We start from the raw sequence: 27887 nt of genomic DNA, 5'->3' as shown, positions 1-27887 counted from the left end.
GATGTGACATTTTAAGGTTGGACAAAGCAGCTCACAGCACTGAGCATTTGATTGTTTTGTGTGGTTATTCACTGCATGGGCCAGAAACCGTAAATAGAAATGAGGTGGATTTTATTTTTTCGAGGCATTTTTAGCTCCTCAGCTTGTTGGCTGTTTTTTTTTTTTTGTTAAATAATTTTTTTTTAGCCGTTTCAGGCTTTGATGTGTAGTGTTACTCGCTCTAGCTTTGATGCCGGTGGCAAGATGCAAAGGGATTTGTTCAGTCCCCTTTGGGATTAGCTCTGGGAAAGGCTGTCTTGATGTTGTTTGTCATTACCGTCCATAGAAATCAAGCTAACGTGCAACTGTGAACATATTTGACAACATGCTGCTCCTATTAGCTGACTTTAAATTAATTTGGATAAATACTGTCACAGAAACCTGCCGTTGTTTCTGCACGTTTTAACGTGTTAACTATAGCGTATGTATACTTTACATTGCTGTCAAGTGTTATCAGAACAAAATGATGTGTCTCAGGAAGGTTGGGCCCCGAAGTGCTGCCAAAACAGCTTCAGCGCACTTCAGTTCTCTATTCTCCAAGTCTCTGAGATGCTGTTGTAGGGATGGAACACCATTCTTCCAGAAAATGTTCCCTCATTTGATGTTTTTATGTATGGATGGCAGCATTGTATTCCTGGAAGAGATTACTCCGTGTACCAACACAACCTTATATTGATTTGGAATGACTCCTACCTCTAAGAAGACAAGTAGACCCAAGCCATGCCAGTAAAATATCTCCCACAGCAAAACAGAACCACCAGATCCTCTCACTGGAGCGATCATTCATTCAGGCTTGCACTGCTCTGTTGGTGTGCACCATTCATGCACTCACCCACCTGACGAGAACATGGTGAAGGATGACTCATCTGATCATATTTCTTTTTTTTCCCACATCTCTGTAGAACAGTGCCTCTGGTTTTTGCACTACTGAACTCTCAAATGTGCATTCGGCTGTCTAATGAAAGGTTTCTGGACTGCTATAATGCCTCTCTGTATGTAATTGTCAATGGACTGTTCTTGCTGACAGTCTGATAACATCCTGCACTGACTCTCTGAGTCACCTGAGGAAGTTTCTCTTCTGTGTGTCATTATCTTTGGTATCTATCTAATGCATGAGCATCACTGTCAACAGATGTGCACTGTTCAACACACTTTTTGGCCATATTTACCTATGCCGATTTACTGATCTTATTGCAGATGACATTTTATTAACCCTTTGATCCACAACGTGGGTCAAGAGATACCCATTTTCCATTGAATATGGGCCACTTTTTGACCCATGTTGTGCATCAAAGGGTTAAACACTAACCAAATGAGCAGTTTGTGTGACCAAGCTCCTGTCATCTCTGTCCCCACTTCTTTCAAAGTCAAAGATCTTGGTACAAAATCAAAACCAGCTAGGCCTGGTCAGCATTTTTATACATGCTACAGAATATGATTGGATGCTACTTGTGCTTATTGTATTATGCAGATTCAAGATTTCTTTATTTGTCATTTCTCTGTGTACGTGCATTCACAAAAAAATGAAATGTCATTCTGCCCCAGCCAGCATCAGTCCCACAGAAAAGACAACAATCAAGAGTCCGTAAAAAAGTTATTTGATAATATAATAAATAGAAATTGCAAGAAAATGAATACAAAACACAACTGTGGAGAAGGAACCTGATCACAATATGTTAAAGTCCTACAAAAGGTGCTGCAGGAATGTCAGCCTCCATCCAAACAGCTGTATTTAGGCATCAGATAAATCCTCAATGTCCAGTGCCTCTCAGGCAAAAGCTCCTTTTTTCTCCACAGCATTGTTGTGTCCCACTATGAGGGTGAATTCAAATGGTGATTTCTATTTGATCTTTTTTTTTTTTTTTTTTTTTTAAATTACAAAATAATAGTAGTGAGCATTGGTCATAATAAGCAATCAGTTGCACTTTACAAAAAAACACATTTTGTAGTGTTTAAAATCTAAAATGGGTTGTGTTATGATGCAACCACTATGGTCAGCTGGGTGTAACAAAAATAACCAGATGTCTTTGGATAGGTAATGATACAAAGGAGTGCCAAGTGCACAGAATTAACTACATAAAACTGGTGCCTCAAAACACAAATTTCCAACCAGACATAACATGCTAATTACCACCCCTCAGTGGCTACAGGACACACGCAAGACACAAGTAGCTTCTCACCAAATTAATCGATTGCTAACAGGAGCTACAGTCTTCACCTAGACTTGTAGCTCTTCACCAAAATAGCAGCCGCTAAAAGATGCTATATTCTGGGTAACCACCCCTCAGTGGCTATAGAACCTACAGTACCCAAACAAAACACAGTGACTCAAGAGGTACCAGGACTAACTGGTCACGTTAAATCCCAGCTGCCCTGACTGAGAGTTTGGTTGCAGATTTATACACTCCATGTGTGATGATGGCTGCGGCCGGTTGGTTTGGAACCGGATGGTGGCCCAACTAGATAGGTCGGGATCCGGGGAGGACAAAGGCTGGACTGCAGGTCTTCAGCTCCAGGCTCATTAGCTGAGATGACTGGCAGCTGGGGTTTTGGAGAGGCTCTCAAACCAGCTGCAGCTGGGCCTGCACAGGCCATCTCCCTATACAAAGGCCCGAAAAAATCCACCGCAGAATCAAGACGGCACACAATCACCAGTGGCCATAACAGGTTGTAGAAGTGGAAGTAAATTACACATTTATGTCACATCTCAGCAGTTTCCTGGTTTTCACTTCCTAACAACACACAGCACCCCTCCAGTTCAAGGGTATAAATTAAGTGCCATTATATGAATTGCCTTAATTTTTTTATTTATGTCGTTTCACTTATGAATAGTTTCTGGCCTTTAATTTTGAAATACATGAGTGACGTGTGTTTTGACATGTGTCCTACACTCATTCATAGGCACAGTGGGTCATTTTCCAGTCTGGTTGTTATTCTGATATTATGTCTGTATAGCATGTATGATTATTTCTATTCTGGTTTTGGGTCAGGCTAATTTTGCACTCGCCGCGTGTTGATATTGAATGTGACTCATGGCAAAATAACATATCAGGGCAAGCACAGTGCAAGCTTTCCAAATAAACTTAAATCTTCAAACACTGTGACCAACCAAAGACAAACACAGAAATGAATGCCGTTTATTAGTTATTGTTGCAACAGCATAGCGATCGACTTAAGGAGAATTTGCTGGCTTACCGACCAAGCTGCCTGTTTATCTGCATGCACTAGTTTATTTACTTATACGAAGCAGCAGTCCGTTAATATATTTGAAAGAGAACTTGAGTATCTAAGCCTGCACAACATCACTTAAATAAACTAATAATAAAAATCTGTTAACTTGTCTGTTCTGCACTGTCAGTGCTGATGCAGCTGTACAACAGTTGGGGGATTCCTCTGGCTGTTAAATTTGGAAGAAAACCTCACCGTCGATGACTCAGTCCCACTCCAGTCATTTCAACAGCAGCTCCTACAGCATCTGTTACTCTTCTCACCGTAGGAGTCCAGTCCGACCAGGTGGAAGCAGAAAACACCTGCGAGCTGCAGGCAGCCAGCAGTCAGACAATCACTGTGGGCTTCCAACTCCACCCTGCTCAGTGCTGCAGCCACATTCACACATCAACCCACTCTGTTTGTCATGATACAGTATTAATAACAGGTGTCTTACTGACACCGACGGGTGTGCTGGAACAACAGCTGCACAGACTGCTGCACTGTATGGCTTTGGCATTGTGGGCAAAGCCATCAGTATGAGATGTCAGACTGGAGCCAACTCTCTTCTGGAGCCATCCACCCTCCAGTAAATGTTGTTTGCCTTGGGGCAGACTCTGTTCACAGACTCCCTCATTGGCCAGATGCCAGGTACACTACATCTCACTACAACAGCATTGTTGACAGAGAGTACCTTTTAATTGTTTTATTTATCATATGTTTTTTGTATTGTGGGAAGCCTTTAGCTGCTATGTTCTATGGATTTGGGAGTTTGTGTGAAATCAATTCTTTGCCATAGGAGAGCTCCGAGTCAGTGTTTTGTCCTGAAGACAAAACACTGACAGATAACAGACAGATATACACTTACTGTATGTCTGAGGAAACAACCTGCAAAATCAGTTGGACAAACTACAAAGAAGAAATTCCCTGTGATTAAAATACATTCTCTAAACTCTTCATACCAATTAAAATGATAACAAGGTTCTTTGTCTACACAACAGAACTAATAGGAGAGTGATGAAGATGTCAGTAAAGTCTAGTATGTACACGCCCACACAGTCCTGAGAAAAGAGGGCTAATCAGACAATGAGAGGAAATACTTTTTCCAGAGGATTATGGTTGTGTTACAAAGAGACAGTTTTCCCAACATGTACTGTACAATAGTGCAGATGTTTTAGGTACTTTCGATGTTTAGAACATTATCGGTTTATGGCATTGTTTTTTGAAATACTCATTTTACTTTTAGTCCCTTAAACATTTGCATAGCGTTGCATATGGAAATACACTGATCTGCCACAACATTAAAACCAGCCGCCTAATATTGTGTAGGGTTTTGGTAGGTTCTAACCATGACACGCTGTAAACGCCCTACAAGATCAGTTTTCTTGGAGATACTGATATCTATATTTTGGCCCTTTTTTCCTGCTTCCAACACATCAACTTCAAGGATTGACTGCTCACTTGCTGCCAAATACTGTATATCCCACTCCTTGACAGATGTCATTGCAAAGATAAAATCTGTGTTATTCACTCCATCTGTCAGTGCTTCTAATGTTATAGAGGATCGATGTATATGCAGCATATTTACACCATAAATGTACACACATAACGGTAAAAAGATACAAGTAAGTAAGATTGGTTAAAACTCTTTTCCTCGTTGCAGACTGCAGTTCCAACCACCATTTTCTGCTTCCTTCTCTCTGTAGTCATCACTGTATTAATGTGTTTTCAGTTTCTCCTCTCCTCCCTCATGTACACTACAGTCACACTACACTGAGCTCGAACCCATCACTTGTTCCCCTCTGCAGCTATGACTGCCTGGCTGCGAAGGCTCTGGCACTTGTGTGGTGTTCTTGCTGTATAATGAGACAGTAGAGGCATAGTTAAAGAACAGTTTTAGGATTTAGCGCTTAATGAGTCTCAGCCGGGTGTTTGTGTGAAGAGCAGTGAGGGCAGGAAAGAACGAAAAAGCCGTTGCGTCTTATCGTGGATCCAGACAGAACTGCGAGATAATTGCAGTGTTGTCCAGATCAGAGGAAATTTAAACACACTTTATCCTTATCCAAGAATGGAGGCCGGATTTTTCTCATGTCTCCAACGTCTCTAAATTTAAACCGTTGATTGCACAGTTTTTCTCGACTGAGACAGGCACAGGTTGACCAACCATGTGACTGTGGTTGTCTTAGCTCTACATTACATCAATGCTGTAGTTTGTAGGGGTTCCTCCATCCTCCATGTTGGCATTTGTTTTCCAGTCATTTGCATGCTGCTCAGTTGTCATTCCTGTAAATGTCAATTTTTGTTAAATTGCTGGTGTTGGAAAGTAATCATTGCAGTGTGTAGGTGTAGGTGCCCAGCATGTCATCAAGCACTGAGTAACATTTAAACAAGATACAATATTGTTGTGGTCTCTCTCTTGTCAGCACTTGTTCCTTTAGAGTGACTCCATGCTGAACAATAAAAAGGTTGCACTCTGCAGCTTTTGAGACCAACTGACTCCTTCAGTCTTCTGACGTCAGTACAAAATCTCCCAGCCGTGACTGGTAACATGGCTATTAAAGTTTGGAGTGCCTAATATTTGGGACCTGAGGCCTGAAACAATGCTAAAGTGACATCAAAGGCCCTGAAAACAAATGCAGATCTGAAATGGTAAAAACCTTAAGCGAGTGCGTCCATCTCCTTGGTTCCAATTTTTAATTCTTCTTCAGATGATATACAGTCCAGAGCTGTATTTGGTTTCACATTTACTTCTACAGGTTTTGTTCTTTAGGCTCTGTGCTTCAGCACACTCAGTTTAAAATAAATGACAGATTGTACATTAGTCATACTACAATTGTCACCTTTAGTTTGAGTATGTTTACATCAATATAGTAAGAATAGCCTTTTTAAACACTGAGTGCAGAAGGTTTTGGGGTTTCAGACATAACTAGACATAATCAGCAGGAATTGGTATGATGAAATGTAATATTTGGTGGAAAATGATTTGCAGTTCATGACTATCTGAAGCCCAGCCTTCGCCCAACGTCAGCCCCACGCGACTCTAATGAGGATTAAGTGATGGATGGATGGATGGATGGATGGATGGATGGATGGATGGATGGATGGATGGATGGATGGACTATCTGAAGTCTTCAACCCATTAGCAGTGGCTTTGGTCAGATGTTTGACATCATAAATCATCTGCTGGATTATGAAATGTTGTCTACTGATTTTTGATGCATTGGCTTGAAACTGACAATATAAATACTCTACATCATGATTTTGCTTCCATCTGCTGTGAAATGATAAATAACTGGCAATCATTCATGCCCAAGCGATAACACAGCCACCACCATGTTTGACAGATGAGGTGGTGCTTGGATCATGAACTATTTCTTTTTATTCAACGCTTTTCTCTCTTTTTAAGGTTGATCCTTGTATTATCACTTTACAGAACTTTGTTGCACAGCTCTACCAAACACTTGCATGGTTTTGTGAACTGCAACCTTGCTGTTTTTTAAGCTCACCATCCTGGTTCTTTGACAAGACTGGTCAATCTTTTCTTCATTGTTGACAAAAAACGTAGACCTCCTTCCTGGAGAACATTCTTGACATGCTGTGCAGTCATAAAGGGTTTTTTGTCTCTATACAAATAAATTCAACCAAAGGTCCCATGCTCCATGGTCTACAGAGTTTTTTCAAGTCTTCCACTGTGTATCATGTTTTTTAGAATGAAATCAAAATTTTGAAAACCAACCCCCCTTTTAATATCTGCTTTTAGCCTTGTTATTATCTTTTTCACTTGCACGGTCACCGTCTTACTAAATTTGACCTCGTGCACAACCCAACAGGGAAATAATGCATAGCTGTAATGATTTATTTGTTATGGATATCACTGAAAACAAATACATGAGCAGACTTGTTCTCTTGCACCCAAACTTCAAGAATAAATTGGCTGAAGTTGTTTGGATTTTTTTATTTTTTTTTTAAAAGAATCTTATTTCACGTTGTTATGGAAACTGGCCTGCCTACGTCTGCAACAGTCCTGTGCTGTGCAGAAGTTTTCTACCTCTACTTCTCTCTGCAGTCACCCAGTGGCAGTTAATCAATGTTATGTACCCAGCACAACATGCATACAGTAAACACACTGGCACTAGAACCTCCCGTCTGCACTGCACTTCATTTCTATCTTGAAGATTCCTCTTGTGCTCTGCGTAGCTCTCAATAAAACCGGTATTGTATGTCAACCTGTGAAGGACACAGTAAATGCACCAGCGTCCTCGATAAATTGGCCAGTTGCTGTGATTTCTTTAAAGAACACCACCTCAAATGAATGTTTGCCTCAGTGGGCTCGTTGGGTTGATGTGAACCTTTGCCCTCATTCTCTCAGGGCAGAGTTTGCAGTGATGAACTTGTGTACAGCTTCATCCACACTAGCAAGAAACAAGGGCTTGACACGTGAAGCAGTGGTGCAAAGGACCACGGTTCAGCACACATGTGAAACGTGGATTAATTGGGAAGTTTGACCACCATAGTGTGAAATACAGTTTTACTGCCACTGTTATGTTTTCAAGTTACTTGCAGGGCACTTGAAGAGTGCAGATCTCGGCCAAGGCCAGTGCCAGATTTTACCATTTTTTATGAAAGTAAACCATGTCTGGTAGTTTTTGTGTAATCCTGCTTACAAACAGACAGGCAGCACTGAAAGCTTGGTGAGGAATAATGACCTTACCTTCAATGCAGACCTGCAGTGACAATATACGAAGCAGTGTAAGGTTTATATGAACAGAACAAGGTAAAAACAGTTGATAATGATGGTCATGGCAGCACCTGTTCATGTAAAAATGAGCCGATCAGAGACTCAAAAGCTACCATGTGATCTGACCTATTTTGACTTTTGTGATCCATTGCTTACCCATTGTGGACGTGTCCAAACTAACATGTAGTGTGTTCAGACTAATGTAAACACAACCCATAGAGCAATAACAATAAATCATAAACATGTTTATTGTGCCTGTGGTCACACTAAATTACACTCCTGGTTTCTGAAAGGAACAGAGGAAGACATGTTGGCTGTTAATAACCAGTTTCACTCCAATTTGTGCAGAGATCAGTCAGATTGAACTTGGAGGGCCAAAATCGTGAGGTTCTTCTGTTTACAGCCAGTTTGAAAAAAGAACTGAACTGCATTGCTTAGTTGCACGGTTGAGTTCATGGATAGAGGATAATGAGGTAAAATGTTTGATAAAAAGCCGAAAAAGTCTATTTCAACTCGTCTTTATAATCCTGTTGTTAGTTCTGCTGAGGCCTGAGATAAATACTTGCAAAGCTGCTACTCTTCTTTTCCTATCTCACCTGCTTTTTGCTCCAACACGAGTACATTTCTGTTTACTCGTTGTACCTTTGCTGACCCAAAGTGCTATTATTACTCCATGTTTTACAATGTAAGAAAATAGATGATGCATTTGACGAGCTCACTACAGCATAGTGCACATTTTCCAGGAGTATTTTTCGGTTTTACTATAAAAACGTACTTGAAGGATGAAGACGCCCACCTCCTCTAAAACATGGCATAAAACCACTCCTGAGCTTTTTGATGTAAACTTCCAAGACTCAGGGAATAAGAAAGTGCTGAACAGTTGTAGAAGTCTAATTATGAAGTATTTTACAATATGCCTTTCAGTCACACATCAGTGCTGGTGAGGCTGACATGCCATGTGCAGGTGTAACTACCGACGGGGTTCAGTCTCAGCCAAGGACAGTTTGACATGCGAACAGGAGGAGCTGCAGATCAGACTCTGAATTTAATAGACCTCCTGCTTTCTGTTGAACCACAGCTGTGTGTTTATTCATGTAGAAACAAACTTACTTGCTTTCAAAAGGAAGAGAGTCAAAGAGAGAGAAACTGATCCAGCACTGCCGGGATAACTGTGTATTACTGCTTCAGAGGTGAAACTCTGATTTTTAGTGGCTTCCCCGTTCCACTGGCCCATTGAACGGACTGGACTGTGTTAGTGTGCTGCAGGAACCTCCACCGGTCTGTCCTGTCCCCCTTCCCCATCCCTCAGGAGACCCCTTCAGCAGCCAGACACACTGGCCCATTTTAACTTCCTTTTCTGCCTTCTTCCTTCTCATGCTGTGCCTCTCCCCTGCTGCTGCCGCTGCCAAGCTTTTTATCTCTGGCTCGCCATTAAACAAGACAGAAAGACGCTTTATTGATGTAGTTGTTTGTGTTTTGGCTCTTGGTCCATCCACAATATATGTCAGTGTTGATTGAGTGTTGATTTCTGTCTTACTTGTCTCCAGTTTATGGTGAAAAACGAAGCGTTAGCTGCTGTGCAGGGTGTACGCTTCATTTGTTGCTGATGCAAGTTTACCCACAAGAACTTAAGGGGTAATTACATATAAGTGCAAGTGGGAGAAGTGTCCTGGGCTTTAAGAGGTAGCGTCAGACTGAGATACAGAGAAAACGGGTGCAGAGGATGCGAAATTGAGCGAGCCAAAAAAAGAGGGGAACACCCACCCTCCTCGTATTCTGCCTGCTTCTAAGCCAAACGTGTCACTGTACCAGCCGCTCACGTTTTGCTCTAGTTTCCCTGCTCCTCTTATTCCTCTGAGTTTCACCGTTTTTTTTTCAAACTCTTCTGAAAGGCAGATGAGTTTATTAATTACACATTCGCTGACTCTGTGCCTTTCTATCCAGTACAAAGTTTTTTCACAAAGTCTGCATCATTTTTTTCATCACACTGAGCCAAGAATAGCAAACATTGCTTAATTAATTTAGCATATTTGACCGCAGTGGTATGCCGCTTCGTATCTGTGACTGCTACAGAGCGGCCGCCGCGGATGAGGCATTTTTTTAGAGGAGTCTTTACACGAAATTAAACACGAGCAAATGTCCACGGACACACCAACAGGGGAGTACGTGCAGGGATGCTGAGAGCGTGACAGTGGGCGGGTGTGGGTGTCTGAAGTGTGCCTCTGTCTTTCTCCACCGGTGTGAAAAGTAGTTCAGTAATTAAAGCAAACCTCTCTCTGGTCCCCAGTGGAGAAGAGAAGGCAGAAAGGGTGAGGAGGTAGCGGGGAGAGATAAAAAAGAAAGGAGAGATAAAAGCCGGAGACGGTTATTTTTGATGAAAAGAAAAGAAAGAGAGGTTTTAATTTTAGCTCGGCAGGCCAGATTGCCATGAGGGGAGAATGTGGTGGCTGAATGCGAAGATGCTGATCGGTTAGACGGGAGATCTGCACTCTGCACGCACACTAGCATTGCTTCTCACAGCACGCTGTTCGAAATTAGCCTGAAGACAAGAGTTTCCCTCATTTTAAGGGAAACAACCTCACAAGAGCTTTCAGCTCCCTTCACGTTGAAGAAGCACTTTGTAAAGGCATCAGCAGTGACCCAGTTCAGAGCTACATTCAGTGTCAAAAAATAGTGATTCCTTGTCTTTCCTGAACTCCTGCATTCACCTAAAGTCACCCCACTAATAAGGCTGCTGGGAAAGATTTTTGACACACAGTTGTGCTTGTCAGTGCACTGAAAAAGCCTCAAATCCCAGAAAAGTGTTGATGTTTGTTTCCACAGTAGACATTCGGTGTACTTTTGTGTCGTTTGAGCTGTTTCCTCACTCGTTATCTCAACTTTCTTGCTTTCTCTCCTCGTCTAATGAAGGCGTGAGTCTTGCTGTTCTGCTGCCTGGTGTTTTTGTTTTGAGAGGAGGTGTCCCGTTCTGACCTACATACGCTACTGTGACCAGCTCAAAACTTTTGTCTCCATGGCAACGCAAGGTGTGAGAGGCAGAGATGCGCCTGTTTGAAAGGCAGGATGCTGTTGTCTTCCAGCAGTTGCACGAGCCTGCACAAGCCCACACAGCATGCTATCAGATGTACATCGGAGCAGATAGGTGTTGCGCCTACAAATCTTCATTTTGAACCTGTGATATGGAATCATGCATTGCGAGCTTTATGTACACATTCGAACGCAAGCAAGGAATTTTTGTCTCAGCAAGGCAAGAGCGTATAGATATGTGGAGGGGAAAGGAGAGGTTTCTGATGTATAATTTAGCTGTGTAGTCAGTGGGAGGAGGAGATGGGGTGAGGAGAGAAAATTCGGGGAGGAAAGGTGGGTGGACAGAGGGGAGGAGGCAGTGAGTGGGAGGGTGGAGAGGAGGAAGGGGAGAGGGAATCCAACGTGCTCACGTTTTCTCTCTTATCCATCACTTTCCCAAGTGCTGTAAGCCTTCCAGTGGGAATACAAGTCTGAGTAAATTCAATTGTATGGTCAGATTTGTGCATGTTTGTTGTGCTGTTTTGCAACTAGATCTGCTTTTTATTGTACAAAATCCATGCCAGAATTCTATTTTTTATATTTCAAGCCCGCTCCTTTGGATGCTTATGCAGCAGGAGCCCGCTCGCTTAGGTAAATTTATACTTGGACATGCACAAAATTAAGCTACTTCGGGGCAGATGGTGCCTTAGAGCATTTGCTCATTTGGCTCCTGAAGGCACGAGCTTGGAGAAAGAAGAAGAGAAAGGAAAGGATAAAAGAGAGATGGAGGGATGAAGGAAACAAAGCAGGCTGTTGCATCCCTGGAGGGAAGAGCAGAAGAGCAGATTTGCTTTGTTAGGATACCCCTCCTCCCCTCCCCTCCCCTCCCCTCCCCTCCCCTCCCATCTTTATTCCCTGTCCTCTCCTTCATTTCTCCATGTTCCTCTCACTCACCCCCTCTCCGTCTCTTCATTTCTTCAAGACGTTTACACGTTTTTGCCATCCACATGCTTGGCTGCGGGCTACGGGTGAGGTGAAATGGAAAGGAAGAGAAGCGCTTGATTTCCAATGCACATTCCTTCAGGGAGGGGGGAAGTTGCAGTGAGGGGGTCTGCGGAGCTACAGTACATGATACCAGTAAACAAGCACAGAGAGGATGGGAGGGAATTTATAAAATATGATAGGAAAATATGACCTGAATAAAAAAGTGCACCTCCTCCTTGCTGTCTTCCTTTGCCCCACTTCAAGTGCGTGTGTGCTCGTGCACGTTTGAAAGCTGCACATACATACCCACCCGTGCATGTGTTGGTGTGCGAGTGAGCGTGCCTGTGTGTGCTTTGTTTCTTGCGTGTGTGTGTGTGTGTGTGTGTGTGTGTGTGTGTGTGTGTGTGTGTGTGTGTGTGTGTGTAGGTGTACAGTATCTCTTACGGAGACAGTAGGCTGTGGTCCGTACAGGTCTGCTGTCCAGAGATAGCACTCTGTTGTTGTCTCTACCCACTGATCAGCTCTGCCTCACCCACAGTGAAGTGGGTGTGCACACTCACAAAGCACCACCTCCACCTCTGCTGGCCCCTCGCTAATCCTCCTCCGTACTTCAGCTTCCATCATCAGGTTGGAACAGACAAACAAAGGCCTTTTTTTTTTTTTAAACTTAGCATGCCGCAGCCTTTGGAGATGGACAGATTGTTTTTAGAGCATTAAATCTGATGCACCAGAACAACAGATATTGTGTTTTCTACAATGTGATCAGAGATTGAGCTGTGCTTTACTAATAGCAGCTCATGTAGCCTCGAGCTGCATTCCGGAGCTGGCTAAAAAGGTCTGATGTCACTTCTTTGTGGTGGTACAATCCAGATTTTTTTCATGATCAAACTTTTAGTCTACATATCCTGCTTGGTCCGACTTACAAGAGCCTCTGACGCCACGCTTTAGGAGCACTCTAGGCTTCAACAGGTCAGCATTATAAAACATGTTAAAGAAATTTTTGTATAAATTCTGGCATGGAATCTTTTTGTTTTAATGTCATAAGGCGTCCTGGATGCTTACACAATTTGACGTGCACTCGACAAGATGCTGATTTTCACTACTGACACTCCACGTTCATCTGGTGACCACACACCAATCCTCCACAACATTATGACCACTGACATATGAAGGAGAATAACATTGATCTACTTGTTGTAATGCAACGATCTGCTGGGAAACCTTGAGTTCTGACATTGATGTGGATGTTTGACATGTACCACCCGCCTAAGCATTGCAGCTCAAGCAATCCCCCACTCCCAGTTGCCACCCTCAGCAGGAAAATGCACCAAGACACACGAACACAATAGAGCTAAGCTAAAAATGATGTTTAGTAGAATGTTTAATAGTTTCACTTAAATACATTGGATGGTAATCTCTGGGTAGTTACATAACAGAAATGCAAAGTTTGATTGCATGTACAAACCCCAAGCATCTCCTTGTTTGGTACTGCACAGGTCTCCCAAAGTGTACTGGTCTGTGGCTGCCTCGATGTATCGTTGCCTCCGTCCTCGGACCACCGTTGGTGAAGGCTGTGGCATACAGGGATCAGCAGTTGCCCTCATGAGATAGGCTTCATGGTCAACAGCAATCTTGTTTCCTCGACAACCTCCACCTTAGCAATGCTTCCCTGGCAGCCTGCTTTGAGGACTTGTTGTCGGGTGCATTCAGAGGCCCTGTCTGCTGTTACCTGGTCCAGGAAGCAGCTAAACCTTAACCTCAGTGTGGTGTGGCATGTTTTACTTGTACAAAATTAGAGCATAAAATGTGTTTTTTATTTTACTGTAATGGAAAAAATAAGGAACAAAAACTGTTTTGGTTTCCCTGTTTTTGTAATGTAAAGAAATTGTCACTCCTTCACTTGCCTTCATTTTAGCTCTACTTCTAAAATTCTTCTCTCATGTTCTAGCCTTGTGTCCATATAGAGAGCATTGTGTGCACATAACATCAGAACATTTTCGTTTGCAACAGCTCGTGTGTATTTGTTTTATTCATTTTTCCACTTGTGTTGTTTTTCTTGCCAGTTGTGTATTTTTTCTTAAATACTCGTTTTTACTTCTAATATCTCAAAAATGTTGAACTGATGCACAGAAGATGTCAACGGCTGCCACAAATCATCTCAGAGATTGTTGTTGATCTGAAAAGAATGACAACGAATGACTTTGTGTGCATGCGTTGCCTCAGGAGCCACAAATTTACCTTTTCGATCTCAGATGAACCCAGATTACACAACCAGAAGGTCCTGCAGAGTGAAATCTCTGAGTGGTGACCACCTACCACCTTGTCCTCATCTTACCGCCAGAGACTATCAGTTATCTCATGTACAGTATCTTTCCTCAGCCCAGAGAGGAAAGAATGGAGATAGCAGAGGATGAACTGTAATATTGTGACCCAGTGAGGACAAAAAGACAAAGCAGTGAATAGGGGAAACTGAGGATACACACCTGGAGAAAGAGACACTACTGAAAAGATTAAATGTCCTTCTCTTTGGATCCACAGCTTATCTTCTCTGACTAATGCAGAAAAATCAGGCAAGGAGTTCCACTGACAAATACAAAGTTAATATTTCAAAGGTTTGGACAAGTTCAAGTTGAGATTACGGTCACCACAAAAATGGTGTCAACTTTACAGCGGTGTATTAGTACACCGCTGTAAAGTTAGAAAAGTTATGTCATCTTTATAAATTAAATCTTCAGTAAATAAGACTTTAGGTGTTTGTTTGGTTGCATATCAAACAACAAAGACTGTAAAGTGCGGAGTAAAGTGACAGAATCAGTTTGGTTTTGGAGTTAGCGTTCTAGCAATTGCTTGATTGGCACTAAACACAAAGTACAGCTGATGAGGATATTGTTTTGTTTTCATTTGGTCCTAAATCAAAGTTTTGGGCACCATTACCACCATTAATGTGTGTAAAAAATGTAGTGCCAATTCATCTTGTCTCTGTTGTGCTATTACATTAAATAAGTGAAAACATCTGCTGGTGGCACTAGAGAAAACCAGGAGTCGATATGTTCATCCTCTGGGGACCATGACTTGCCAGCAGGCCAAATGACAGGCACTGTCATCCCTAGAGCTAAGGATAAAATGTTAAAAGTGTATTCTGAAGGAGTGTTGATTTCAAATGCACTATGAGTTGAAAGCCTTTTGAGTAAGGAGAACAAACTTTTAATGGTCATTGATTAAACCCCTAAAGACTCATGTCTGTCTATCAAAATTACATATGTCTGTTTTTTTTAACATGAAAATAATCCCCGCCTGCTTGAAGTGGCTCAGTGGAGTAAGTCAGTCATACATGTTTAAACCAGACACCTATTCTGAGGAAGAGAAACGATGAAAAAGCCACAATGATTGGTTTCTTAGGTTCATTATGTATGAAATGCTGGCTGTCGAAATCTGCGTATTTGAGACATTCAAGACATTTCAAGGTGGAATGTTTAGACATAGACTGCTTATTTTGTTCATGACGTGTCTTCCAACAAACAGTACAAAAGCCTCATGTGGACACATTAACAAGAGGATCTTAAAATTTCAAAAATGTGTACGTGACTTGTCGCTCTGAGCTCCCTGTGGAAAGAATTTCTTCTCCCCCCGATGGTATGATTCCTGTTCAAGTGTCAGTGGGAACACCTGGGAATTCTCAAGGGAAACTTAACTCCGGATCTCATATTTCCTCTTTGTTTCAGTACACTCAAGACAGGTCAGGTCACTTAGACACAAGCTTCCGCCACCACACTGAATAATTAAGGACAGGCCATGGTGCTGTGTGTGTGCATGCATGGGTGTTTGTGTGTCTGTGTGTGTTGGGGAATGAATACAGTAGAGTGTGTGAAGATGAACAGAGTGGTTTCCCCTGTCCTCTTGGAAGAACCCTGTGGCCCACTGGGGATCAGCTTATAGATGTCTGACTGAGAGTGGATTTGTTGAAAACGGGCTCAGTGTTTTTATGGATACAATCCTGCTCCTCCAGTGTTTTGGTAAAACATCCACTGAGCCTTCATCCACCTGTTGACTCCAATGAGTGACTGTGTGTATGTGTTATTTTTAGAGACGCTTTGTATCTGCTTGTCCTCATAAATGACCACTTATCTGGATTGATTCATAGTGTTGTAGCTGTTGTCATAGTACGCTAGTTGATAAGCATATAGAATGTGTTTTAATATGACTCATCTCGCTCAGTGCAGCACCCACCTCCTCGTAGCAATTTTCCGTGTATCCATACATACGTTTCCATGCTGAGAGAGAGAATGTGGGTCAGTAATGTGTCCACACAATAAGTGAGCTGGGGTAATGCGATTTATGACTGCATGTCACTTTGTATAAAACGGTCTTGAACAGAATGTGCTGCCGTCCTCCAGCTGACAACCTGGCGGTCAAACAATCAGTCCTACAGCGGTTCCAGCTGATTTGTTTGCTACAGTTGAGTGTCGTCTTGGGTTGCAGTGACCTCAGTCTTCCAGTCACCTGTGACATAAGGTCTGGAGTTACACTGCTGAGGTACAGAGAGTACACCCATACATCTCAAAGTCATGAATAATGGCTGAAGCGGTGAAGTCAGGATGATGCACTTTGTTTACTCCTGCTGTGGTTTAGTTATTCAGTGAAACCTCTGGAGGGCTCCACATGTACTGTACTTTGGCTTTAAGGTGAAGCTAAGTGACGAATCACATGGAAGGCTAAGGAAATTTCCCATATGGACTATATTTTTAAAAATGGAAATGTGTGTTTGCTTATTGCCGTAGTTTCAGTTTGAGTTACTAAACATTTTAGATATTTACACTGAAATAAAACACAACTGATGCAGAACGGGGTGTGTTGAAGTCAAAGAAAATTTTGGTGCTCTAGGGGAATTTTTTTACTTCATATATATACACACACCCCAGCTCAGTTACTGTGTGCTTGTCAGGTTGTGAAAGTGGCCGACTCGTCAGTCGCTGAATGGTTGAATTCACTTAGTGACGTTTTGAAGTACATTAATATTTTGAGAACAATTATAACTCGCTGTCTTACTCATAATTGGAGAATATGAATGAGCAAGTTCATCTCTTTGCATCATTTAGAGATGATGGTCCTGGTAGTTTTCACGCCAGTTTCTATCTTTTTTTTATACCTTTTAACAACACCAGAGTTATCGTGTACATATTGTAGAAATCGATAAGGTAACAGCGTATAAACTGTTGAATCTATTTCCATTTAGTGCAGTGCTAGTTGCTTGTTTTTTCCACAGCATGGATGTCCACTTTTACGAAATGTCTGTAAATTACACAGCTTTCCCCTGTGAAAGTTGTATACTGGCACATACACAATACGTCATATGGATTATTTCAAAAAAAATCTACATCAGCATATGTGTGGTGAAAGTTCAGTCAGGTGGTCCCCTAAGTCAACAGATTGTGTTGTTCTGTGAAGTTGCAAATCATAATATCAGCTCACATTTGTCAGATTTGGGGTCCCAAATCAGATGCATCGTCATCTATGGCTGTTCCTGTGATGTAAACTCTTTTCTTGCTATTTGGATTCAAAATGTTTCTTTGCACAAACTTACCAAGAGATGCAACCTTGATGTGTCACACTCAAAATGTTTCTTGTTTTATGTTAGAGTAATGATGCATTGCTTTTTGTTGTTGCTGTTTTTAATAAAATGTTAATGTCTAATATATTTTGTTGCCATTTCTATGGTTTGCATGATCAAACATCTTAGCCCAGACATGATTACATTAGGAAATGGTTGATTTTGTACAATATACATCATTTGGCTGAAGAACAGTTAAGAAAGTTAAAGAAAGGTTTTTAAAAACGTCTTAAACCCTCTCTATTTTTATGACAGCCATGCTTCTGCCCCTCTTCCACTTTTTATTTTCAGGCACTCCCTCATCTGGATCACCCTTCACTTTCCTTTTTCTGTGCGCTAGATACCTTATTTTATCCCATATCCAACCCCTGCACCCATCCTCTCGCCTTTCTTCCGTGTCACAGTAGAGAGTGAATAATTCATGTTCGGGCTGCTCGCTGGTGGAGATGAATCATGTGAGAAGAGCATGATACACGTGCTCATCTCAGAGCAACTCTTCTCTCCAAAGAGCCAAACAGCATCAGGGGAGCTGCTCTGCCACGCTGCAGCTTACTGTACAGGCCACAACCACTCCGTCCTGCCTGCATGACTTTCACCATCCAAGCTTTCATGACAGCCACACGTGAGCTCAACACCAGAGTGAAGCCGCCCAGAGAGACCATGCAGCAGCTTCTCACTACACATCTATGTACAGTGTATGACGTTAACCATCCGAACCCCCACACCCTTTGTTGGGGTTTTAAAGGATGTTTGAAAAATCAGCAAAATTGCACCATTTATCAGGGCCAGAAACTGTTTAGAAAAAAAAAAAAAAAAAAGATCCTTGCTTGTGTTGTGTCTACTCTCAGATGTGTGTCACTTTGGATAAAAGCATCTGTTAAATGAAACTGTAGAATTGTGAAATATGAGAATTAGTTTGATTTTCATTTTTCTGGCACTCCACGAAATCCTCGGTTATGATGCGTCAGATTTGGTTGTTTTCCTTTAGAAAATCTGAGCTTAGAATCACTTCATTCTATGTGTCTCATTTTTAATTATTGCCAAAAATAAACATTTCCACTAACCAGATATCCGAAAAAAACAAACAAAAAAGTCCTGCACTCCTCCCTAAACAGTCATGTGACAAAAATTCTGGGACTTTTCAGTTGAACTGGGCCGAACTGCAGGCTGTGCTTGCAACGAGCAAATAGGAGAAGGTATGGAAACAAATTAAGAAATATACATAGTGAGAAATTTATAATTTCTAGGGAAAAACTGGATGTAACCAACTGAAAGATGGTTCTTGAGGTTTTTGGCCACCAGATGATATGTTGGGCAGATAACAAACACTATGCATCATTACAAATACACCATCCCCACCATGAAGCATGGTGGTGGCAGCATCATGATATGAGGAAGCTTCTTGGCAGCACTCATTTGTAAAATGAACAGTCAAGGAATGTCAACTTTATAGTTTTTTCTTTTCCTGGGGATTTATGTCATTATAACTTTGTTTTAGTATATAAATACATTTTTAATTCTCTCTTCTTCTAGCCATGGTTGTGCTCTTTACAAGAACTTGCAAGACTTTCTTTGCAATGAAAATTGAGTTCATACTGAGTTTAAATGTGACAGTGCAAAAAGCAGCCAGTTGAGATTGAGAGGGTTAAGACTTTATGAATTAGTTTCAAACGATGTTTCCAAAACAGTTTTTACATGCTTTGATTTTGTTGTCTTTTCAGAAGGAGTCCATGTGACAGTTACTGCTCATGTACCATTTCGAATTTGAACAATTTGTCCTCAGGGTGCAATTAGTACATTTTTCAAGAGCTTTCAGCTGCACCTCATGGGTTTCATCAGATGCAGTCCTTGTAGCTCCATCTCTTTGATTGCTGCATATTTATCACTCTCTGTTGACCCCAGTTTAGTCATTTTATCAGGACTGTTTTATAGACTAGTGTCAGTAAAACTAATGTTCACTGCCATTGGCTTGGTGATTGGCTGCTGACAGCCTGATTTAAAATATGTTTTTTGTTAGAACAATGATTTCTTGCACTTTTTAGTTTTTTAACCGCTGTTGCTGGGGAAGTTATTTCAAGTCAAAAGGCTTAAGTGCAAGTCGTTTCTCAGGCTTTCTAAAGTCAGTGGATTCATGATTTCCACTTCATGTAACTCAAATCCTCCACTCTGACAGCCAATTATTACTTAATAGCAGGTTTACACCTACTTGTCACACTTAAATACACTGTATGTCTGTAATTGTTCTTTAACAGTGTCTTCAAACAATATATTGACCCTGTTGGCACATTTGATGTATGAAATAGAAAAACTTTGTTGCTCGCAGCTCAGTGTTCTGCAGACTCTGTCCCTGCACTCCCACACACACTTCTGTCTCTGGAGAAACTCTTGCCAAAGCCAAACTAAATGTGTGTTTGTGCCAGTCCTCATATTTCGTCTATGTGTGTCTGTTACGTTGGCCCACACTCTGCAGTCCTCTCATGAAGCTTTCTATGTCCTGATGCACACGTGTATCTCACACGAAGGATAATCACGCTGGGATGGTGCAGGAACCAGACCAAAAATTATTCATATGAAGAGAAACTCACAGTTGTCGTGCTGTCGCTCCGTGTTATCAGACTGCATGGTTAAGCAGCAGGCACTGTGGACTGAAAAACTCAAGAGCCTAAAGTCAGCTTTGGCTCACTGCGATTTGATGTGTGTACCTGCTTGATAACTTGGGTATTTTACAGATGTGCAGGAGCGGTTGCTTGTGACACAGGTGGAATTTAATCTCAAATAACCATAGCGATATAATGTCTCACATTTGGGTTTAATTTAGATTGCTTCTTACAACAAACCTTACCTTAGAAAACTGTGATATATTACAACACAGGTTTTATTTTCAAAGTTCAATCCATCTGCAAGTTAGTCTTAACCTGGAATTATGTTTTGTCAAAGATACAAGTAAACAGATTCACTCAGAGAAGGATGTTATGGATGACTATAGACATGCAGACTTGCACATCAAGCAGCCTGACTGACTGATTCAACTCCTGTCAAGAGATGAAAGTAAAAACACAAACATCTTAGTGAAGTGAAGGAGTCTCTATGCTTGTAGTTGTGTGTCTGTGTGTGTGTGTGTGTGTGTGTCTGTTCTGTCCCTTTCTTTAGAACCATCAGTCCAATCTACCTCACACTTAACAGATGTGTTGCCGGATACCCGAGAAAGTGCAGTGACAAGTTTGAAGTCATTTAGAAGCGTGGTCCTCAAATTTTGCCAAAAAGTTGTTTTCTAATACGCCTTCACAACAGCACCTTCAGCGGCCTTCTGGCTACACATGGCCGGAGCCTAAGTTGCCCCTGTTGCCAGGCAACATCATGAAAGGCATGATTTGAAGTTTTAGACATGAATCCCAATCTGCACACTTTAACTTAGGGATACAACCGCCAAGTTTAAAGTGGATCTGATGAACAGTTGCTGGAATGGGCGAAGAACAAATACACTTATAGATTTAGTAGAGAGATGCAGTGAACAATCAAATGAGCCAAGACTTCAGCATAACCCTATTCTTCCAAATACAAAAATTTACAAATGGACTCATGCTGGGTAATGTGAATATATCTGAATGTCTCACTGTTTTGTTTTGACTCTATCTCACTTGTAAATGAAGAAATCTATGTGTGTCTATCCCTTGCTTTTGTCGACAACTGTTCATCCGATCTAGTTCACACTTAGCAGGTGTATTGGGTGTGTTGTTTCGGGGACCCGAGGAAGTGCAGTGTTGAGTCTGAAGTTGTTTGGATGACTCCTCCTCATATTTTGGTGAAAGGTTGTTTTTTGTTGCTTCACAACAGTATGTTTTCAGTGGTGATGTGTTCAGCAGACTTTAGTCATCGGTGGGTTTTGGCAGCAGGTTCACAACAGCTCACTGACTGCAGCTCATTCTGAGCTCAGACTGTACACCAGCTTATTACCAGCCACTGTGAGTTTGTTTTGGACGCTGTCCTTAGTAACTATCAGCTTTCCCATGATCGGTTTTATGAGGTGGTTATGTCAAAGCAAACAATTACTAAAGTTGGTGTTTATGATATTATTTTATTGCATCTCTTACCCTACCCTCTCCTTGTGGCTTCTGTCTCTCTACAGTGTTGGCTCTCAAATAAAGAATAATTAAAGTCACAAAAAACACTCTTAAATAATAGCTAAAGTTAACAGTCAACTATTCACATCCAGCTTTCTAGCATATAAATGATCCCAGTTAAGACACAAGGTACAAAATTCTGGTGAATTCATGCCTTCTGACACTCCTTTCCTGCTTTTTTTTGTTCTTCTCTTAGATCAGTCGCTGCTTGAAGCCTGGAGGTCGGTTTGTCTCTGTTACCTTTGCACAGCCCTTCTTTCGGAAACGCCTCTATGCTCGCACCGAGTACAGCTGGTCGATCAGTCATCACAGTTATGGAGAAGGCTTTGAGTATTTCATGTATGTGATGACCAAAGGAGAGGAACTTAGTCCAGAAGATGCAGCTCTGGAGAAAAAACTACTTGAAGACACTAAATCTCCGCCTACTGGCATCACTACAACACATAATGAAGATAAGGAAGACTTCCTGTCTAACATTGACTTGTAAGGTGACTGGATTTAATCAAGGAATCTTAGGATGATGTTATCCCTAACACTTCCTTTATAAGGTGGCTCTATACTGTGATGATGACTTCAGGAACTCAAACGCAAACAGATAATTTTATGTTTTTATGTCATGATTGTAATTCATACCGGCACACATTTTCTATATTTTTAATTTAGGAAAATTAGATAGCTGGATTAGAATCCATCTTAAATGAATAAATCATTTAAATAGATTTCAGAAATCAGGCTGCCTCTCAACAGGGACACTCAGATTCATGTGCATGTTAGTTCAGGTGCTATATAAAGGAATGAGGAAACTGGAGAGAGCATCAGAAAAAGAAAGAATGTTTTCTGCAGCAGTGCCTGATCAAAAGTGTTTTACAATATTTTAGAAGACAAAATGTTTCTTTTACATTCAGGAAAAAGGGTAAAATGGTTGTGCCAAATGCAAAAATAAATAAATAAATGAAACAAGCATTAATCTCTAAATAACAAAAAACCCTGTAACTTATCTAATTTTAAATAACTTTTAAAACTACCCATATTGCAGTGGGGCCAATATAAAGTAATTTTTTATTTTTTTAAAAAAATCACCCACCTTACTTGTGTGTTCTTGCCCCACCACATACTTCTTAATTTTACATTTTACACTTTTAACATCTACAACAAATACACAATATAAAATACCACATACAGAACACAGTGCCCTTAAAGGTCCTATTTTGTACCATTTTTTTTTTATCAATGTCCCCAGAATTTGTCTTTTTAGCTCAAAATACCACAAATTTTTAAAAAAAATTTTTTTAGCATGATTGTGTAACACCTGGTGTTATCTCTATTTTAAACAGGCTGTTTAAGTGTCTGTAGCTTTAGTAACAGTTAAACTACTAAAGACTCTTCTGTTTACTCTTGCAGCATTGGCAGTGAGGGCGCTGGATTGTTTCAACTATTAGCTCTATGACTATTGGTTCCTCAATTCCTGCTTACTAACTGAACAACATTCTGACCAGCTTGTAAAGTGAAGACACTATCTAGCTTAGGGGAGGATAGAGTAATGGCAGTAGTAAGAGTCTCCATATTTGTATTTACTTTACTTCTTCATGTTTCTAAGCTGTACAAAACACAACAGAAATGGATTTTTACCACATGGGACCTTTAACACATAAGGGAATTGCAACTCAAAATAATGCTCTTGCTTGACGTCTCCAAGTACTGTACTGTATATATGAAGCTCCTTTGGACCTGAAAATCACCAGGATAAGAACTCAGGCACACGACACCACAAATAACGTGCCTTTGATTGGCTCCTTACAGTAGTTGAGCCTGCAGTGCTCTAAAGTTACAGAAGCACATTGCATTCTTCAAACCATAAAAAAATGGAGGCCTCATCTTGTAATTTGAAATTCTGACTTACCATTGAGAAAAGCTGTTGGAGCAATACAGTTCTCATCTCGTAATTATGTGAAAATTGGCAGATTTTGGACAACTGCTCTTTAATAGAGCAGGCAAAAATGATTAGGGAAGGACCACTTTTTGTACCAATATTGTAACTTCTAACAATGAGAAGTTGGCTTTATTGAGAAGATTTTCTGACTGTAAGAGAGATGAAGGGACTAGAAGAGAGATGAAGATACTACATTAGATGACAGGGACAGGTACATGTAGGTTTACTTATATTCTTGCATAGCTGTACCTATCTTCAGAGCTCTGTATGAGCTCTGGAGAATGGTCTGACTGCACTGGTAAAATACTTTGGTTGATTGCACTTGTCTAATGATGGTATTAATTTAGTTGTGATTATTTGACACTATGTCATGATTTTTAGATACAGACGTCATACTAAGAGATATAATATAGGCCTCCAGTTTTTTATTTGGTGACTGCAGTGCACTCCTGTATAATACTGAAGGAAAAACTACCTCAGTAAACATGCCACAAGTGTCTATCAGTCAACAAATAAATCACCATTTTGCTTTTTATGTTGTAATGTTCTCATGATTGTCTCTATTGTACAGTCGGTTAAACTGTAATAGCTCTGAGAGAAAATTGCAGCCAGATTAACTCTGACTCATCATGGCTCCTCTTTTGTCTGTATCATAGTTTTCTATCTGTGCTACTATCAGCTTCTGTTCACAATGGAAACTTTTGTCATTTATAAACCAATTGTACCATTCAGTCCAAAGCAATGTTCTTGTGTCAGTGTGTTTCAGGACTTTTCTGCAGCCTCTGATTCCGTGGTACAGTGCTGAGTCTGTCAGAGTTATGCAATTTGCAAGACAAACCGGCATGTCTAGACACAGTACATAACAGCAGCACCAGCCTGCATGTAAAGTCAGTGTGAAAGTCTATCAGTATGTCAGTCAGACTCTCCCCTTCTATTGGGGTTGTCTGCGTCTGTCCCAGGCCTGCTTCAGATTCCAGACAAAATGCTAATGGAGACACGCTGTGTTTGACACACCTGTCAAGCGTGCCGACGCTGCATGTAAGCTCATATGCATGTACATACAAGCAGCAGCTCACCTGGTGTGTTATTTGTTGAAGACACATGAGACGAGTGTCGGGTCCTGTGCTGAGTCTGTGCTGCTTAAATATAGACCAGCGAGGGGAGAGAGAGGCGGGTGGTGCAGACAGGCAGGAAGGCTGGTGACTGGAGGGGGACCACATTAATAAAGGAGAAATCATTTATTTTTAATTCTCCACTGAGATCTAATTACCGCCTATTTTTAAGACTTGGGGGGAAAAAAAGGTGTGTGATTTTTCAGATGGCTCTTCTTTCTTTCCACTGGAGTAACGTGATAGTTTGTTCCCCTTTAACTTTGGTGTTGACAAAACAGTGTCACCACCAAGTCTGTTTCGTAGCTGGTCTGGAGACCTCGATCACATCGCACAAGCTTCTGGAGCAGAATGAGTTATGTAGTTGTAAGTGATTTACCGTTTTTGTTGAAAACACAGTCTTACGCCGACTTTTACTTGTTTCTGGGTGACTTTTAAAATGAAGATCTTGTAACAAAAAGTCTCGCTAAACCGACTTGTTCCAGGTCCACATTCCTCAACAGTTTTGTTCTTGTATTGCAGGTACAGTATGTAGACTTACTTAGTTAGAGAATTACATGAATAATAATGAGAAGCATAAGATCATGTGGAGAATTTGCTCTGACATCACCATATTTAACTGTGCTGATTCTTTGTAGTTTGTCACATGTAACTTTAGCTGAGATTGCTGAAGTGTAATCATCACCAAATACAATAAAAAACAGAATGTTACCATAAACCTGGACAGCATGCAAGACCAAAATACTGCACTTCATCACTAGCAAAGCCTTTAAAACTGAACCTGTAACTCACAAACTAGTGCAATTAATTTTACTAATAATGTGCTCTCTAGTCGCAGTGCTTGGTCATGGGTTGTAATCTGACATTCTTACAACTGCAGAACAATGTTCAGTTCACTTGTCACGCTTGCTTTAGTGCTTGTGGTTTTGAAAAGGCCAGGAAAAAAAGATGCCTCCTTAAAACAGTATTAGTCTTTCTAGAGGTCATGGACACCACATCAAAGCTGGACAGTCTCTGTTTGAGGGATGAGTTTAGTGAGCAGTCATTTGTTGGCTTGCTAGCTGGGATTGAAGCATCTCCTTTTCCATCTGATGAAATAATCTCCCCAAAAAGGTGCAGCGAGCAGCTTTTCTGGAATTCCATGGTTACGGGACAAATCCATTGTGCAGAGGGATATACAGTGAAAAATCTCAAAACAGCTGCAAAATGGGTGAGACTGTTTTCCATCTACTGCGTGCAAAGATGTGCAGTTGTAATCATTCTGTGTCTCTTTTATTCTGAGCAAGGATGCAGCATTACCACACCTGTACTCTACTGTAGTTCGGATGTAATAAAGTATTACAATATGTACACACACACACTCAAACATGGATCTGGGTAAATCCCTGTCTGCTTCCTATCTGATTTCCATGGTTACAAATAGGTGCAGTGCCCTGACCACCTGAGCAGGAGGGTTCAGGTACAGCCTGGCACCTATTTGACCTGGCAGGAGGCTGGTTATGTAATGCTGTAAATGGCAGTGGGTTTGATATTGAGTATAAAAGCGTGGGGGTGGGGGTGGGGGTGGGGGTGGACCGGCCACTCTGCAGCACTGGGACATAAAAACGTTTGATGGATTCAGCACACTGTGGCTGGATGGAGGTTGACCCTGCTCATAGAGAGTTTCTGCTCACTCCACCCCGCCCCAAAGGAAGATTCCACTTTTCTTTCTTGTTTCTCATTTGGACTTAGTTTCATTTTACTTCCGTCGATACATGACTATATTAAAATTCCTTTCCAGGCCTTAAATTTCATTTTCGGCTCACTCAATCTCACTGACTGATGTGCAATGGCAGAGACTCCGACAGTGAGATTTAACTCGACTGGACTTCACTTATATAACCGCAGAGCAGCACACAGGCCTCATGCAGGAGAGGCTTTTGTCATAATTTTGCCTTAAACATAAACCCTGTCTTCCGGATAGTCTTTTTTGCTTCTTCAGCTGATCACCTGTGTTATCCAGGTGTCTCGGCCCGTGATTTAGCGAGTATTTGTATGTGAGAGAGAAACCAGCCAGAATTCTCTCTCCTGCTGCTAATTGTCCTCCATGCTCGGTCGCCCAAGGGCAGCAACAACACTAATCTACTGCATGCTCAGTGCATCCTCTCTCTCTCTCTCTGTTGTCTGTCTCTCTTTTGCTGTCTCAATCTTCTCGCCACCACCTCCCTGCCCTCTCTAGGTGCAGCATTCAGCCCTGATTTCAGTGTGTGGGTGTCACGCGAGGGATCATGCAAATCAAAAGGTCTGCTGCGTGCCATGACAAAACATCTCTGGGTTTATTCGGCCATGTTTGTGTTTAAACTGAGTCACGACACAACACTACTGCCCGTGTGCATCCCCTTGAATTGCACTGCTCAGCTTTATCTGTGATTCCTAAAGGGAATTTTCACTTTCAAACAACCGTGTTGCGCAGGTTTGTCCATCACTCCTGTCGGTTATAAAAACACTCACCAGGTTAATTATCTGAGATGTGGGACTGTGGCAGCGTTATTAAAAACAAGTGAGAGAGGGCAATAAAAGCAAGTGTATTTTTAACAAATCCCAGGTTAACTCAGACTTACCTGGAAGATAAAACAAAAGCAGACAGTACAGTTATTACCCAAACTGTCTGTGGAAAACTATGCTATATCCAATATGACTGTTTACACAAACGGAATAAAATTTTGAAAGCCACGTAAATGATTCTTTCAGTGTATTGCCTTTTTACTGCCTCCTGGCTTACACATCCAGATAATCTTGCTGATAGTAATATGAACTCAGCTTCCCACATCAGTCACATGACCTTCACCTTGTAGGTCAGAGTGGTCTGTCTGGTTCAGTTGAACCTTTTGTTCTGGTTGTGTTTACGCTCAGTTTTCTTGTATAAGAAGGTTTCATTACCTGCGTTTCAGAAACACCCACATTTGACTTTAACTCCAAATAAAGTGTTCTAGATCTAGATCTGATTATCGGCATGAGAGAGGGATTATGTTTTCTTTTACATGCTCGGATTTACTTTTTCCAGCTTCCCAATACCATGTACAATATTATCAGGACAAACTGTATAATACGGCCACATCTTCCAAAGTGGAACCCAATAAACTGGAATTTTCCTTTGGCCTCCTTC

At 41.3% G+C, this 27887-nt stretch overlaps 1 protein-coding gene across 2 annotated transcripts in view; it reads left to right on the top strand.

The window, feature by feature from the left end:
- The window catches only part of ece2a (endothelin converting enzyme 2a), a 104523-nt gene extending 80159 nt beyond the window's left edge, over positions 1 to 24364 (top strand). For both annotated transcript variants that reach the window (XM_055014864.1, XM_055014865.1), the window contains one exon: positions 21900 to 24364. In XM_055014864.1, the coding sequence (XP_054870839.1) occupies positions 21900 to 22190 (291 nt within the window). In that variant the 3' untranslated portion in view covers positions 22191 to 24364. The remainder of the gene's footprint in view (positions 1 to 21899) is intronic.
- Positions 24365 to 27887: the final 3523 nt, after the last annotated feature.

This window comes from Amphiprion ocellaris, chromosome 10 (genome assembly GCF_022539595.1).
Source record: "Amphiprion ocellaris isolate individual 3 ecotype Okinawa chromosome 10, ASM2253959v1, whole genome shotgun sequence".
NCBI lineage: Eukaryota > Metazoa > Chordata > Actinopteri > Pomacentridae > Amphiprion > Amphiprion ocellaris.
This window is presented reverse-complemented; position numbering and strand designations above follow the sequence as displayed.